The sequence below is a fragment of the Acomys minous genome (assembly GCF_964271855.1).
Source record: "Acomys minous genome assembly, chromosome: 14".
NCBI lineage: Eukaryota > Metazoa > Chordata > Mammalia > Rodentia > Muridae > Acomys > Acomys minous.
Genome location: NC_140496.1, coordinates 96,017,710 through 96,036,485, shown reverse-complemented (window position 1 = coordinate 96,036,485; position 18,776 = coordinate 96,017,710). Strand labels below are relative to the sequence as shown.

General features: G+C 37.4%; 1 protein-coding gene across 2 annotated transcripts in view; it reads right to left on the bottom strand.

Moving 5' to 3' along the window:
• The window catches only part of UNC5C (unc-5 netrin receptor C), a 344,814-nt gene that overhangs the window by 91,058 nt on the left and 234,980 nt on the right, over nt 1-18,776 (bottom strand). For both annotated transcript variants that reach the window (XM_084756065.1, XM_084756066.1), the window contains exon 4: nt 452-555. In XM_084756065.1, the coding sequence (XP_084612191.1) occupies nt 452-555 (104 nt within the window). The remainder of the gene's footprint in view (nt 1-451; nt 556-18,776) is intronic.

Here is an 18,776-nt window from a genome sequence, read left to right as displayed (position 1 = left end):
ATGACAGGAGATACCACCTTTTGATCTCAGTGATGACATCATAGACTAAAAAACACACATGTACAGTGCAAACTCATAGGACAGACACATCTTTCTTGCCCTAATATTTTTTAAACATCATCAGGAGCAATAATACAATAGATATCACAATAAATCACAGCATCTCTTTCTATAGATGCCAGATAAAGTAAAATGCTATTTCTGATTGTTTTGAAAGAGAATGATAAAATTAAACCATGCTGCCTGTGGCTTTGTCCAATGGGGCATTCTAATTGACTCCCAAGTCATTAATCAGTTCCTAATCAATCTGTTTTGCCAGCAGCAGGCAGTTAGGACTCCATTACTAACCATTCATCATGCCATGCCCTAATTCACTGCACCATTAGCCATGGATTAGGCCTCTGTTAGAATAACTAAGTGCCAACTGCTAAATGCAATGCATTTTTGTTACCTCAGCCACTGGGATCCCTTCAGGTGGACGACACTGGAGTAAGACTTCCTGTTCCAAGGACACTTCCTTTCCCAAGGGTTCCTGCTCAAATGTTTTCCGTAGATCTGGAAGGTGCAGATAATAAGGTAGATGTCAACACGGAACAACATCTTCTTACAAAAAGGGTCAAACTCTCTGCAGTTTAGTATTTTACATCTTTATATCTTATCCATCTGTTGATATAGTACCATAGTCTGAGGAGCAACATTCTAGGTGGAAGATATGAAAATGAAAGGTTATTAACTGTACTGACTTGAAGCTTTAATAAAACCCTTTTATAGATCACTTTAATAGTTACTGAAATACATTAATTGCACTTCAGTACTTTTTGGTAATCTGCTGTGATGATCACATTTTTTTTTAAACTAAAAGAGCCCCAATATCATGAATCTTACAGGCAGAGTTCCTTATGGACATAAATATTTTTCTTATAATTGATATTACTAAGGTTATAGTAACTCCAGGATATTTTCATTCATAAATCAAAAGTGAGATTCTATTCAGGTTGAAAAATAAGACTCTTTCAGGAGCCACAAAGGAGGATTATAACTTTTGGAATAGTCTTAAAAACTCAAGGGAAAAGAGGATACTACTGAGAATAGTCTAGAAAGAATTTAATTTCTGATCATGTAGCTACTTTCAACAAGAAGATTAAGTATTCATTTCTGCTCAAACATGCCAAGTATCTAATTATGTGCTTGTATGGCTAGAGCTGTTATAGCAAGATGCAGCAGCTTTGGAAACTACACAGAGATGAAAATGTCAGAAAATATCCTATCAACTTACAAACATCACTGGTACACACAGCAGGAGGCAGGTTTAACTAACACATCATTGAATGAGGTATAATTGTTTTGGTTTCATAGTTTGGCTTTAAAATCTAAGTAAATGCTATATATTTTTCCAAATAAAATGTGTTCAGGGCATTTCTTAAGAACCTTTAGAATGTTACTTTGTATGTATAGCTCAAATTTTTATAACACAGCAATTATCTTAAGTCAAGGGATGGGCTAACAATTGAGATGTAATATGAATAAATTAATAAAAAGATTAAAAATTAATAAACAGCTACTTTACACAACAACAACAACAACAACAACAACAACAACAACAAAAGAATGGGTTTCCATAATAATTAAATGCCTCTGCCCTTTCATCTATATCTGTGACAAAATGGAAGAATCTGAAAGGACTATTTCAGCTGACTTAACTACTAGATAGAAATCCAAAGGCTCTAAAGATGTGGATGTGTGCTAGTGGGTTCCTTTCAGAAAGTGTCATCTAGAAAAAGTCAGTGAGGGAAAAAGATTCACTCATATATTTGCTGTATTATTGGAATGTCTTAAGAGAAGAAACTCTTCCAAGATTCTGGTGGTTGTAAGAAAATGATGGATAGATGTGAGCTGAGATAAGATAGGAGACTCTCCAAAGAATGAGAGAAATCCTTTCAGAAGGACATTTTAAATATGATTATCAATAAATTGAATATATATTCAAAATGCATATTTAGAATCCAGATTATTATCACAACTTGAATGCTATCTTAACTATATTTCTCTTTCAGAAATGAGGAATATGCTCAGTAAGTCACCCACAACCTCACAGCAAAATAGTTGATACTAAGTTGGGATGTGCTGGCCTTTGGCTTTATACACCCACACACTCCTCTTAATCCTTCTTCATCCATTTGTAACCCATTTGTACCAGGATATAAAAAGATTTTCTTTGTTATAGTAACTGATATTTGTTTTTAATCTGCATTAATGGAAACGTTTTGTCAAGTATGGCTGCCAAAGGAAACAATAGTAGCTAATCCCATTTATAGGGTAAAACACTATCTATATGGTTTGTGTTATTTGCAGAGAACTACTGTAAAAAGATTCCCATGTACTGTAAAGCAAAGTAGAGATGAAATAACTGGGATTTGTTCTAAAATTGATAAGATGCTGATTTGCCATCACTTAAATTTGACCAGGAATTACAAAAGGGCTAAAAACAAGAAAAGTAGTTAAAATTCACTTGATGTTTATAAATTACACGCTTATGGTAGTGATTTGATGAAAAGCTTAGGATGAACTTGTGTGAGTTACAGAAACAAGATTTAAAAGATAAGCTGAGGTGTGTTAATGAAAAGCCTTTTTCCTCAATAAGCAATGGTCAGAGCTCCAAGACCATAGCAAAGTATTGAAGTCAATTGCCATATTACCTTCAGGATGACAGATGGATCATGGTAGTAATGAAGAGTCAGAGTTAGGGACCACATTGTGTAGACAGATGGGGATGAGAGGGTCATGGGCTCAATACATAGTTGACAACAGGAGAGGAAGGAGACTTCAGTGTACGTAGATCATATCATCAGGAATATTTGCATATTTGGAGCGTGTCAGCCTCTTATAGGTGACTGTTACATTTGAAGCGACTGCATTATACCAAAATGCATAGTATTGACTTGGACAGAAAAGATGGGGAGAAAAGTAACTTGTTCTCGCTATGGATTGAGTTTAGTGTTTCTATAGGATACTCAAATGAAAATTTCCAGTACATCTAATAATACTGAATTTGGGGCCTGTGCCATTTCATTTGGGAAGCTGCTCTTTCCGTAGCAGGTGCTGATTGCCATCGGTAATCTCTACTCACTATATTCTAGACCCTTTCTTTGCCGTGATAAAATAAGTGGCTGTGGAAAATGCCAAATGTTTACAGGGATGCCCTGTGCCAAGAGTCACTTAGTGGGCTTGGCTGTCTCAGCAGGGACTGAGGCACTTGAAATAAATGCTACTGCCCAGGAATGGGATACAGACAGAACTATTGAAGTAGAAGGGCTCCCAACAAAAATGACAAAGAGTGAATGGATAAATGGGAGGAAGCTGCGAAGAATAAAGAAAGTGGCAGAGGGATCGCAAGGGAGCTAATATTTACGGGGAGTGGGGTTGGGGGGGGCGTTAATAGCACAAGGAACATTTTGAAGACCTATTATGCTTTCCCTGATTAAGGTACAGTTTTTTTGTTAGGATATGATACAACTTTTTTTTTACACTGTATTTATATTTCTGCAATATGAACGTGTATGACTGTGGTCATTGTTTCTTAATTGAGAAATACTAGGCACAGGAAATGTTGTCCATAGGTATCTACTAAAGAGAGAGATGTATCTAAATCCTATTGTGTAATAGGAATATTACACAATTATATTGTCATAATGGCTGGGCCTTAGATTACACATACATTTTATTGAACTTCTAGAATAAAAATCACACTTAAGCCTACAAAGCAGTTGCTTCCTACTGAAAAAAAATATTTTAATTTTTGCCCTCAAACTTTGCTTTGGGGTTATATAAGAAGTATAGGATATATTATGTTGTGACAGTGTAAGAGTGGGTGACTAACATCCTTTATCATTCAGAGAGTTATGAGAGAAGGTAGAGAGGATGCCTGCCAGGCAGAGTGAGTACACGGGTGATAGAAAAATGGGTACCTGTCTGCTAAGAATTAGATGTAAAACACGGTTCAGAATAATATAGGAGTTCAAATCAGGGAAAAGAAAGATACATTTTCCTGTCAGACCGCCTTTAGGATTCTGTATTTATGTTTCTTTTTCATCAGTTCAAAGGCTGCTACTAAAGTATATGCAACAGGTTATTTCTGCAAAGTCAACTTGGTCTAAATATGATTTACATATTGATTCTACCAATTAAAAGAAAAGTCAGTGTTGTTGTAAGCACTGGGTCCTGAGACAGGTTGACTCCTAACCATGAATATTGGCTTTCTAAATCCATTAGCTGAAATCCAATTAGCAGATGTTGGATCAGACCATCAATGACAGGGATTTCAATCAACCATTTATGCTCAATCAAGGAATAGCTTTTTGAATATACACATGTGTGAAAAGACTAATTTGTCATCTTAGTGTGTTGTGGCTAGTATGTTCAAGGTTTTGTACAATACTGTGGTTGCAAAGCATGTATAATATGGAAAACACCAACCCTCAGACCCTTGCAGTGGCAAGCATTACTGAGGCTCTTGGATGATGCATTAAACAGATGGTTAGATGAGAAATAGAAGACTTTGGGGCCTTTACTTTCCTTACTAATGAAAATTAAAGTCTGTTGTTTTTAGGGTCCTTTGCCTATTGGGACCTACGCATGAATATTTCAAATATGTATTCAAGAGGGCAGGAATCTTATTCTTCATGATATAAGATGCCACTTGGTTGCAGTTAGCAGTGCCCAGAGGATTGACATAATAAATTGCTTTGTAAACTGTAAGAGTAGATGCATCTTAGAAAAATTAACCCTGCTTTCACTGAGATGTCTGACACTTGGCTCTGTATATAAAATGCATAGTGTCTATTTCTATGTAGAAATAGAAACTGAGGAGAAGGGTGGCTTCCAGAAGATTCGGTGTTAAAAATCTCAGAAGCTATACTGATAAGTCTCTCCAACATGACTGGCTGAAAATGAGCGATAGAAGGACACAGAAACAGACAGGGTAAAGTAGATAAGCCCAGCAGACATTGTACAGACTGAGAAGACATTATACAGACACACACGTGCGCACGCACACACACACACACACACACACACACACACACACACACACACACACCATCATTCAATGAAAACAGAAAACATGAGATTGAAAGAGAAAGGTTAAGGTATGTGGAAGGATTTAGAGGGAGGAAAGGGAGAAGAGAAATGATCTAATTATATAGTTATCATAAAAATAAAAGAAAAATATCAAAGTGTCATATAAATATTTTAAAGCAATATGTAACATGATATAGAAGAAACTTGAAATTTTGATTATTATAATACATCCTGAATTACTTTGACAAAACTAGAGAATCATAGAGAAATCCATACGCAACATACAAGACTTTATCATGTCAACTAGTTCATTAAGAAGAGAAAGCAACATGTCTCATCCCAAGGGATGGCCTTCAGGCACCATTGACTGACAGTCTGAAATGGATGAAGGTACACTCCGATGAGAAAGCTGAGGTTGTACAGGTCTCAGTTTTGAGTATGATGGATCACACTAGCTTCTATGCACTTGAGAGCCCTGCGGATGTGGGAAGGAGGTAAAGAGAAGTTGTCAGCAAAAAGACCTCCCAGTCATCTTAAAGCAGGCAGGTAGCTTTTCAAAATACAAATGCTTTGTAATTCCAAGCTTCAAGGAAGAGTCTACATTTGTTAAAATTGTCCAGTCTTTCAGGATTTACTAGGGAAACATAATTTTTTTAAAAAATGACCTAGGCAGTTTGATAGAGTGTTTCTGTAAAGTGACAACTTTTCTAATGATTTATTCTTTAGGAAACTATTTGAAATTCATATTATAATGCACATAGAATAAGATATAAAGAAAATATTACATTATTGATATTGGTTGGTTTTTTTGGCTTTGTTTAAACCTCATAATGTGGTATGAATATTAAAATACATATTGAATACTAGTAGGGGTGGGTAGACTTAAAAATATAAAATATGTATAATAACCATTATATATAGAAAATTCTAGAAGATAATTATTCATCTGTGCATTTTTAAAATTTCATTTTCTTATTGAGTTTTACCATATGATAATTATCTTTAAACTCTACTGTGGAATATTCTGTATTGTTCTTGCAGAATTTCAGGCTTATTGCTTTTAAAATATTTTATTATAGTTTTTAATCATGAAAACAATTTCTCACCCTTCTCTAGGGATTCAGTTTGCTTTAGGAACAATGAGATCTCTTTCCTTCTCCATATATGTTTGTTTCAGAGAGTGTTGAATGCCTCACTTGTGTAAGTAGCAAGAAGAAGGACATCACAACACCTAAAATCACAGTCTTCTGGGCTTGGGGTGTTGTTAATGAACATTTAGGCCTACATAGTCAAAAAGTAGAAGTCTTGAGTAGTACTTAAAGACTCTCCACTTAAACCTAATATTCACTTGGGGGTTCCTCTAGATAGACATTTGCATGTGGAACCACACTAAATCCCTGTCATGGCCATTTTGTAGGGTGACAAATTTTGTCAGAGACTAAAAGCCAGCACTAAGGAAGCGTAATTGAATAAAATAAAAATATTAATATGCATATCAGTCATATCATGTGTTCTGCATGTATATATATATACATGTATATGTACATATATTCACATATGAGTATAGGCAGGTGTACGCTCAGTGAATCATGATATGGACAGGTTTATTACTATTATTATTGTTATTGTTATTATTTATTATTATCCATTGTAAAATAGATCTGGAAGCAATTGGAAGGGAGAACACTATAATGGCCAATAGCAGGGTTTGATGTAGACAAACGTGGTTACAGGTGTTGACCCTACCACTTGAAGTCTTACCTTACCTAAGTGGCTTCAGCTGGAAAAAAGTAAATATTGTCAGAAGAATTTCAGAAGCTACAGCAGTAACCTATAAAATCTTTAGTGTTATATTAGCATATAGCAAGTGCCCATGTGAACTCACCCCGTGCTTCAGCTTTCCTCTTCTTATGAGAAAATTTTTATCATGACATATCAACATTTGGCACTGTCACTATTACTCAAATATAATTGATGCAAGGCAAGGCTATTACAAATATGGGCTGACTAATGATTGATGGGAACTTCATAAGGTGAAAACCAAGGATTTCAAGCTATGATTGATAAATCCAGACTTCTTTTGTTCAGGTCAGACCTTCATATTCCACTTCTGACAAATCCCACAGGCTGTATGCAAACAACTAAAATCTGAGAACCATGGATTGATAATTAGTTGGCTGGTCTATCCTGATCTATGTAGCCCAGTGCCAAACACCATAGGCATCATGGGCAGCTGAGGGAAATGAGGTAGATAGGTATGGTCTTGAATTGTGGCTTTAACCAGTTGGTTTGAAACTGAGCCCTTGCTGGCAATTGTACAGCATCATCAGAGTGCCCTTCTCTCCTGGCTGATAACTGACACGGTCTAACACTGCACTCAAACCTTACATAACTATAAGGACCATGTAGGTAGCACAAATAGCAGAAAACTGGGAAATAGTTTTTTCTGTGAAACTCATCACTCACTTGGGTCATTTCCCCCCTAAATTTTAAACAGATTTGAGTAGGAAAACAAAACCACAACAAAACACTTCTCTTACTGCTCAGCTCTATTTCACCTAACTTAAAGGGATGCCACAACCCTAAATGTAATTGTGAATACAGGTTTGGAATATACATTTTTGTGCAAGTTTTTGTTTATTAACTATGTGGTCGAATACCTAAAACTAGTAGGGCAATAATTTGATGGTTAAACACAGAAGTGGATAAGCCCTATGTGGCCTGTGGACCGCTGCTTTGAGATCATTGGTCTAACTAATTCAATGTTGAAAATGCTGAAAATTAATGTTTCCCAAGGCCTCCTTCCCACCTTGGACAAAACCCCTGAGATTTCTCCCCATAATTGTCCTGCTTATATGAGGTTTAGATACAGAACCAGAAAAGCTGGCCAAGGTATTTTGGAAGGTAAGCTGATTTTGTAAAGTTTCAATGCCTAATATTTTAATTAGTATTTCATAATTACTAATATGTGTTCTCTTACCTACTTTTAGAAAGAATGTTAGGTAATAAATGTGTGAAGTTCAGAAGACTGGTGACATTTTAAATAGATGGAGACTATTAATGCCAGAGTTAGGAAAATGAGTTTTAGATGGCTGAAAAGACAAGTTGTCATCCCTGTAATTCTTGATGATCACATATGATATAAATGCCCCCACATTCTGGGCTGAATGAGAGCCATTAATTGCTCTAATGGCTACATACAGAAGCCTGAAGCTCTTTAGGCACAGCAGGAAGCTGTCATGATCGATTACGGTCTTTCTCTTCCTAAGAGTAGGAATTGCAAATATTTGGTACCACTGGCTACCCGTACAGCTCAAATGTCCATAACCAATCAATTACGTCTTTCTATGGAATCTGGATGTGTGCTCAGAAGCCTTCTCAACACAGGGTGCCCATAGGCCAAACCTAAGCAGTAGCATTTAGTTAGGAGGTAACACTTCTTTCTCTACCCTGAAGTTTAAAAGCTTCCTGACCTACGGGGAAGGGAAAGTGCAGCAGCCAGACCATCTGCCAATGAGATACATCACCAATCTGTTAGCACTGCAATTGAGGCTGAAACTTCAATCACCTAAACAAGCACATACTTTATTACTATGCCACATCTCCAAGTCTTTTAACTTTCTTTATATTTTGAGAAAGGGATCATTAACTTGCCTATTCTACAACTGGGCAATTCTTCTGCCTCAGACAGCCAAGTAGCTGGGATCCTAGACCTGTATGCTCTCAAAGTGTTCTGATGTCAAATATAATTTCACACATGTGTGTATTACACAGTCGCTCTTCTGACAATACAGAGCCCTAGAGGTCAGAGATTTGAAAAAGGTTTTGCTGGGCCACCATGAAGGAATCAGCAGGGTAGCAACTCTTCCAGAAGGTTTTAAGGAGTGGCCATGGTTTTGTCACGTCTTGGTGGCATCCAGCTTCCTCTGACTTGTGGCTACAGCTCTCTTGCTTATGTTTTGGCTTTGGCTTTTTCATCTGTACCCAACCTTCCTCTCACTCATTCTCTCCACTGGATAACATGCAATCTTGAGGCCCATCTACAAATATCCTTCTCTAACATTTACACATTCTAGAACAGGGCATAATGCATTTGGGTTGGGGGTGGGGAGTGACTGGAGAGTCACATTTAAGCCAACTACAGGAGCTATTAGCACGGATCTTGCTTACATGGCCTATGTTTGATTGTGATCAGCATTGGGTTAGGTTTCTATACCTTTCAGTCTTTATGCATAAAATGATGAGAACTGTAATAGTTACTACATAGTGAGGATGAAGATTAAATAAGGCAGTCATAATAAAGCTCTTAAGACAGTTCCTCTTCATTAAAAGTTTCCCCTTGGATGCCATCTCTTGGATACCCATCTGCTTGCCCCCTTAATTCAGTATAGTTGTGGAGTGTCCGGAGTCAGGCCATGCAATTAACTCATTTAATTTTTACCAAGAGAGTGAACTTCAAACATCAGGATTAAGCTTCCTGCTTTTCAAACTAAGCTTGTTTCGGCAAAATGGCTCTTGATTTATGCAAACCCTTGACTTCTGAGACATTCTTGTTGCAGTGATGTGTTTAAGGCCATCTTCAGTACTTTTGGGGGGATGTCTGACCCCACATTAAGCAAACACAGTGGCTTTATTGTACTTCACAGTTTTTAACTTTGAAATTACTTCTCCACTAATTCCTTTCACAAGTTCAATGGACAGGGGCACTGAATTTGCTTTTTATTAAAAAAAATGTTTCACTGTGTTTTTAAAGTGCTCCTTTATCAAAATTAAATAATTCCACAGACATATAAGACATTAATACTTGTGTTCTTAAAGGGAAAAATGTACCTGTCCTCCAATGATGATGGAAGGGGATAATTATGTTGTCACAGTAGAGTAGAATTTATGCTTAAATCACAAAATTTGGCTGTTAACAGGACATAACTGCTGAGTACCATGCAACAGGGCATATTTGGGGAGCATTAGATTAGTCTTCAGAGCTTTGGGCACTTATTAAAAGTGAAAAATGCCTGGCTTGATGTCTTAGGGGCCGAAGTTCATGATGGCTTTCTCTCCTATAAACAGAATATTAGATCTGTGCTGTTTTTAAAATCATAATATATTATATTAAGCAACTCATTGCTTATATTTTAAAATGTAAGGACTACAACATGAGAAAAAGGAATTTTCTTTTTACACTTGCTCTTCTTTCTCAAATATTATAAATAATAAGCAAGGAGCCACTCACCAAGCCAAACTGACTGAAGCTCACATTTGCTACAAGTGTTAGACAGTGAAGTCAATAATTGCTTCATGTGTTTGCAGCTGTATGCAGTGAGGCAGAATGCAGTAAGAAGACATTGCTTAATTTTCAGATCCATCATTAGGTAAAAGGGATGCTCTGGCAACTTTCCTGATATTTTCACACCTCCACTTTATTATTCATAGAATGTGGGTGATGACAGGACCTGCCTCATGCGATTCCTGGGTAATGGCTAAAACACAATTAGGCACAGAGTATGAATGCAGTGCTGTTGGTTTGCCATTCAGTATTTTAAGAAGAAAGAACAAAGCTAATAGGTTTTGACTATTGACTTTGTAACCTTAATTCTTTGTAACCCCACTTTCGTATTTAGGAGCTAAAGTATTTGGCCCTTCCTAAGATTTGACCATGAAACCTTCCACAACATCACAATTCATACCTGAGGGCAGAGGTTGGGCCACTATCTGTACGCATGAGGGCATAGTCACAAAGCCTTTAGTGTACCACAGACTGCACTACATCAGGGCACCAATATCATTTCAACTGATGAATCTCAAGTGAACACAGTCCCTGAAGTAAAGATATGCCATCAAGCCATTCTTTCTTATTTCTTGACTTTAGGGCATTTATAGGACAAATACATTTGTATTTAGATAGTCTTGCCAAAGGGTTTTTTAAGAAAAAAATACTTCAGAGTTAGAAGTGCAAATGACATCCATTACAAAAAAGAGGAAAAGAGTAACAACCATGCAGGTCACACTTTTATATTCATACTGCATCTTTAGTTTTAGAAAAAGAATTAGATGTCATCTCCGTATTTTGTAAAGGTATGTCTTAGGGATAAATAATGAGAAACATGCCAACTTTATGGATGGAGAACTTTTAGGATGATATTCCAAAACTTTAAGGCTTTCTTTGCTGCATCCAAAAAGAATTCAATTCTTGCAGATAGTACTTTGGCAATTAAGCATTTAAGCCATAAGCTTCCCTTTTCATTAGCATAAAATACATTTTACTGTCAAGTTTCAGTCCCATGGGTCCCATGGGTTACATGGATGACTTTGCCTAGAATGTAACTGTATGAGATAGTTTCCAATCAATTACCTGTCTACTTCCAATAAGAAATCTGGGTTATAAATGTCCATGAACTGGTGAGCCTTCATGAAATTTCAGAGCTTTTGCCTATAGGCGAAAGCACACATATTTGGGAAAGTACATTCAGCAATAGGCTCTAGCTTTTACTCTTGTCATATAAACCATGGTGAACTGTTAATAGCTACATTAATTATTGAGACTTAAATAAAACAAAGATTAAGCTGTTAAATCCCTTCCTTATATAGTGGTGTTTATCTATATAGATAATCTCTTTGAAATCTGCCATTTACAACAGGCTCGGGGGTGGGGGGAACTAATGATCACCCAAAGAACTGGAACCAAAACTAAGAAATTCACAATAGTGAATAAGTTATTTCTTTTGCTATTGAAAAATCTGTTCTGTTCTACCAACACACTCAGTAGTAAGCTGTCAAGTTCATGGTCCATGCCATTAAAATGTCTACTTAAAGAAACACATTATTTGGTTAAATTGTTTAATTTTTATAAGTATTTCAATAATGTAGGAAACTGAGGAGTAGAATGCAAGGCCCTAAGAGATATGATTTTCATGAATGCATAAACAAACATGATAACTCATGAGATTAGCTATATCTTTAGCTAGAAATGTCTGTACACAAAACTGCTAATGTAATCTTTCCTTGGAACAGTGTTGATTCCCATACTATTCCAGGAATATTTTATGCTAGACAATTTTGCTCCATTATTGGGCAATAAAATATCTTTCTCTACATGGATCTGACTTTCTAAAGGCGTCATGAGGGATACAATATAACCCATGAAAATATAACACGTATAATACATTAATAGTTGTCCCTAAGTGCTATTAAAAAAACAGGAAAAATCAAGGAGGTGCTTATGGGGATTTGTGGGGAAGCATAGAAGCATTCTTTCCTAGAGATGCCCTTGAATTCCTTAAAAAATAAACTGCTTTTGCTAAATGGACAAAAGCCCAGCCTTACACCAACATTTTGCCCCATGTTTTCTATTTAATTTCATGCATTTGCTATTTTCATTTGTTTACCACAGCCATATACATGCAAGGAGCTAGGTTTATGTACTTGGGTTGCAGTATCGAAGCCAAAAAGTCTTTGAGCTTTGGCGGCTTCTATAATTCTAGGGGATAAAACCAGTACAAATGAAAATAAATAATGAAGGAGAAAAAGTACTATCAAGAAAAAAATGTGCTTAAGAGAATAACAGCTAAAGGAATGATTTCAGTAGAAACACAGCTGAGAGACGCAGAGGAACTGGCCTTATATAGGGGAAGAATATTTGAGATGGGAGGGAAAGGTTGTGCGAATTGTCTGTCTGTAGAATGAGCCTATTGCCATTTGGGGACAAGGAAATGGGCGTAGTTACATACACCATGTGAAGAGGAGAAATTTGTGAGGCAGTGGGTCCTTCATTCTCTTCTATAGTAAATACAAGGGAGCTTGCAAGAATTCATTAAATGGAAAAAATAATCTTGAAAACTTCCACCTGACCAAAACCAAAGCAAAAGAAGCAACAACAAAATGCCATTATCCCCTTTGTTCTCAGTGTGCTGGTTAAGGCATAGAATTGGCTTGTGGATTTACAAGCTTTTCTATGCTTCAGCTGCAGGACTTCATGCAGAATTTTTCATCTCTGCTCTTAATTTCCTTTACCTATAAACTGTGGATGATAATCTCACTTATCACACAGTCCTTGCAAGGACTGAACAGGTAATACATATACAGGGTTCAGTAGTACCTTTGTTAATATTATATGGTCATCTACATGTTGTAACACATTCTATGTGTTATGCCAAATGGGACTCTGGAGCATGTGCTCCGTGTGTGATCTTAATTGAGAGGTCCTGTAAGTATGCACAGAACAGATCCCAGAGACTAGTATGAAAACTTGTTAAGAATTCAGGTAATCAATTTTATTCCTTCTCAAGTCTCTGACGGGGTTGGAGACCAGGTTATTTAGTTTTACAATTAAGCTTAGTTGTTTAGGAGTTAATATGTTTTTAGGTCTAGATAGATATTTTAAGTTGATAATGATGAGGTATGATAGATATTTATTTACATTCAGAATTATAGACTCACCAAGATAGGAAAGATGTTTTCTTTAAGGCTGCCAAATACAAATAGTCAAAACACTATGAATGTAACATTTATATAATTTCTTATTGTTTCATGGTTTTTCTTGCTGTAGGTAGTTTATTGTATATATGTGTAATAATATAAATGTATATGAAAAATAAAAAAATATTTAATAATAAAAAAGAATTTCACTGATATGTGTTTTCCTGCATTCTATTGTTGAAATACTCTTGTATATATGAGACTCAATGCAATACATTATTGAAGTTAATTTCTTCTGCCTATGCTTACTTTTGAAATCACGGATACTAGTAGGTGACAGATGTAGCCAATATTACATTTCTATTAGACTCAGTTCTCCTAGACACTGTGCTAAATGCTATGGACTCACAAATCTGAGCAAGGTTGGTATGATCTGCGAGGTGGCTCAAAATGCAGTTCTGATCATGTGGAAAAGGCCCAGAGAGCTGTTAGAGAAGGTCAGGAAGGCCACCTTGGCCATCCTTAGCTCTTTCCAAGAACTCTGTGATGCCTGGCTGTGTCAGTGGCCTTTGAGACTACTATGACTTACAGGTTAGTACATGTGATTCAGGAAGAATCCTAAGGAACTGTCCTGACATCTTTAGGAAGATGGATCCTCTATATGCTCAACATCCTGTTGTCACCCAAGATTTGTAGATGAGCAGTGAATATGTGGCTCATTTTTTTTTTCTCCTCAGGCACAGGGAGAAATTATGGCCTTGTATTGTGTGAATCTGGAGACAATTTCAGCCTTGTGTGTTGAAAGTCTAGACAGACACAAAGGGTGAAGGAAGGGGTGATTTTCACTTGCAAAGTTTGTTTACTATGTGTAAGTTTTAAAAAAGAGTGTATAGGGCCTTTGAAACCATGGTAGGTGGTAGCACAAGCACCTGTTGTCACTCTCTGAGCAATTGATTTGTGTCCTGGCACTCTGCCACATGCTTGAAAAAGTTTATCTTCTTTAATCTTAAAATAACCCTATCATTTTCATTTCATGGTTCATGACCAATGTCTCACTTTTTAGTGATGGAGGATGATTTCAACATAATACAGCCTGGTCAGAGGCAAATGCTTTAACTGTTGCATTTATAGTAGTTTGTTTGTTTGTTTATATTTTTGGTTGTGAGCCTTTCTTTGGTTGTGAGGTTTTTTGTTTTTGTTTTTGTTTTGTTTTTTGTTTTTTTTTATGTCACTCCCTTTCTCCAAAACTACATCAAAAGACAACCACTATTACTACCAGTACAGTAGCATCTATAACAGCCAGAATATTGATCCCAAGTCTTTTGTGGACAGTGTTGTTCAGCAGGTTGCCTGGATACCCTTTTTCCTGCCTCAGACTTTAGGGTTCTCAAATTGGCTTTGAACTAGAAACACTTGGGAAACAGACCCTTCACTCCTTAGGATGGTTGCTGTGGCATGCCCTTGGGTGCTCTCTGGGGACATTTCCCTCCTCAGGGGAAGTCACCCCACTACTGGAAAAGAAGACAACTCTAGTATAAATGAAAGTATTTGATGAGGTAAGGCATGTTCTCAGCTAATTTCTTGCCAAATATTTACTTTTAAATTTCCATTTCTTCCTCCCTTCAGATTGTGTCACTAAGTACTTTTCTATTTGATAGGGTTTGGATATGAGAATTATTGGTCACAAACTGAAAATAGAGCTTTTTAATGGAAGAATGACAGAGGAGCATACATACATTCAGGGTAGAGCTTACCAATTACACTGACTTAAGCACTGCTTTGTGGTTATGTTCATCTGTGACAAATATGCACTGGAATTGCTGTTTATGATACGACCATCCATCAGGTATCACTACTCAAAGCACATAGCTCACTCAGTATAGGGAAGACTTAGAAACCCATAAATGTGCTGCATGAGGGAGATGAACTTGGCCAGGAGCACCCTTGACAGAGGAAAAGGGACGTCCTTTCTGAGTGAATAGTCACAAGTGAGATCGAGTGCCTTGGTCACATGCATGAGAATTCAACTGATTCGGAAGTTATAGGCAAACCTCTCTTGAGACTGGTCAGGCAGTAAACTGTCTTAAGTCAATTTGTGCATTTTGGAAGCTGCTAACCCGCACCGCTGGTTTACTCAGGAATTTAAGTTTTATTCCTTCTCAATTCTCTGAGGGGCATTGAAGACAAGATAGTATAGTTTTACAACAAAGTTTAGTTGGTTAGGGAATAAGATCGTTTTTAGATCAAGATAAAGAAGTTAAGCTATTAGAGTTGAGATAGGATAGATATTGAATTCCTTTTGGAAATTTAGACCCAACAAGACAGGAAAGACACTTCAAATGGGATGAATGCAGATGGCCAATTCACTATGAATGTAACATGTATAGAACTCATTATTCTCATGATTGTCACATGGTTCTTCCTGCTGTGTGTAGTTTGTTTTATACATGTGTAATAAAATAAATGCATGAAAAATAAAAAAGAGAGTCATTACCAGAGGGAAAAGGTGCCAGGGAAGAGCCTGTTCTCTGATTATTTTAAAATGCTAAAGAGTAGAGTTTAGAAAAGAGAGAGTGTGTGTGTGCTACAGAAAGAGAGAGTGACTTCACACACATACATATGTAATTTTAAAATAGAAAATGAAGACACATATATGTATATATATATTTCTATTTAAAATTGGAAACACAAACTTTTCTTTAGGAAAATCTATGAACCTTCAAAGCTTATTATATAAGAACACATTGTGTGGAACTCTGCAGCCTTAAACAATAGCTATAGATTAATTTGATGTAGAGTCTAGGCTGCAATTTTAAATATTTACTGAGCTTGATGCTCGTGAGTATGCAGAAGAATGAGATTGAAACTAACTTCCATCACACTTGTCTTTTCATTACAATTCAAAGCTAATTTCAAATTCATTTAAATCTTATGAGGAGGAGGCGGGACTGTTCCACAGGGCTTCTTTGAAGCCAGATTCCACTCATTGGCAGAAGTGGTGGTGAAACCCTCTCTCTCTTCTTTTTGGGAACTGCTTTGGGTGAAGAAGCTGTTTCAACCTGGATCATAGGCTGGTGGGAGTCGGAAGTGAAGAAGGAATCCATGTCCTTTGACCAGCCAATGTGGAAGAACAGAAGCCCATTGTTTCCTTCCTCTCAAGAGCCATCCCAGCTGCAGGTCTTCCTGCGGTATTGCCAACAGCTCAGTTCCTCCTTATGCCCAATCCTATTGATGCAGCCCTCCACTTAACATCTGTCATGCCCTTAGTACACTGTTCCTAGGAGCAGCCGTCTATAGTTTTCCCATAAGTGTGTCTTTCATCACAGCAGCTCAATGGGCAAGCCACTGAGGACACCAAACAGATCTACAGCTATATTAAGAGAGGGCTATGCATCCTGAGTGTTCATGCAAGCTTCGCAGAGGACTCATCCTCAGGAGTGTCATTCAGACACAGCCACAAAACATATAGTATGTCCTAGGCATTGTTCTGTGAATGGGCTTCTCACTAGTGTGCAGCAGACAGTGAGTCTGTGACTGGAGGTGATATGGGCTTCTGCTGGGTTTCCAAATCATTCTGAACCCAAATCTCCAACACCTGCCATATCTGAACTTTCCCCCCCTCCCATTTTGTCCTGACTCCCAGGCCTTACCTTTCTCTTGTCATCTAGGAATCTCTAGTATTTGTACTAGTCTGCTGCAGTTTCCCCGACCCCTCACTTTCAGGGTTAGGAAGGACTCAGAGCTTAGCTCTACAGCAGATCTCACTGATATCTTTCTCCCAAGCACAGCATCTTCCTAGTCTGCTTGGTTTATCCGCAGTGCACACCACTTGTACATTATTTACTTTATGTAGAGTTTACTCTGCCTTACCAAGTCACTCCCAAAGCATAAAACTGTCCAAGGACAGAAAAAAAAAATCTTGATTAGATATTTGCTGAAGAAATTAACTTTTAAAAAATCACATAGGCAAATAAAGGCTGTAATTCATAAGTACTCACGAATTACAGTTGAAGGGCAAGGAAGCTGAAATAGTTCACATCTAAAGTGACTAACATTTGGAAATCTTTAGTGATCAGAGCTGGAGGCTTCGGTGGAGAGATGGGTTATGGTGCGTTATATACTAAGCCGTATCCTTCTCCCCAGTTCAAATGCTTAATCACAACTTTCAGTAGCTTAGACTGCGATGGCATTGGAAAAATTAGGCCTTTAAAGAGGTGATTACGTTAAAATAAGGCTGTCTGGATGGGTCATAATCCAACTTGATTTGCATTTTGTAAGAAAAAGAAATGTAGGCGCAGAAAGGGACACCAGGAAGGGTCCTGTGAGTCCTTTGAGGCCTCCACAAGAAAGCAGCTGTCTTCAAGATGCAGAGAGGCCTCAGGAGAAACAGAGTCTGCTGACTCCCTGATCTTGGAACTTCTAGCCTTCAAAACTACAACAAAGGAAACTTCCGGCTTTAAGCCACCTAGTCTCTGGTGTTTTGAAATGGAATTGTGAATTTATGTGACAAGGCTCAGCTATTGTGAGTTGGGGTGGAAGAGAGACAAGATGAGGCCTGTGTTTTAGGAAGGCTGCACTGAACACTGAAGTGGAGACAAGAAGACGCTAGCTCACTGGGAAGCGTGGCAGCCCTAGATCAAGAGGAAGAGAAGGCGGAGATAAGTGTATATCAGAGATGACATCAATCAGTACTGAAGAGAAATTCTGACACAGTTGTGAGATTGTGATATTGACATCTGCCACAAAGTAGAATTTATTAAGGTGCAGTGGTACAAAAGTTCAGCAAATAAAACATGAATTTCAGCGGTCATACAATTTCTTAGAAAGAGTGTTAATGTGGAATGTAATATAGGCACTCTCGGCATTCCTACTGCTCCAGTGGGAAGGGCTGTGTGTGGAGACGGGGTTCTGTGGAGGTAAGAACCCACCCCTCCATTAGCCCACCAAAGGCATTTTATAATGAGATCTCTGTAACTATCTAAAACAAAAATGTTCCTTACATTTAATTTATTGCTCTTGTTTGAGAGCCACTTTACCCCATTCTAAACCTTAATGTTTTGGAAATTAACATCTTTGGAGTGTGTTCCAGTACACTACTATAGCTTCAGCGTAAATAGAAAACCTTGGCCTGGGAACCCTCTGGTTCTCATAGAAATACTGCTCAACGTCATTATAATAAGCTAGAAGAATCAATTAAAAACAAAACCAACCAAGCAAAATACAGAACAAAAGACAACACTTGGTTCTTCCTTAGCCTGATAGCCATTAGACCTAGAAAACCAGTTAAA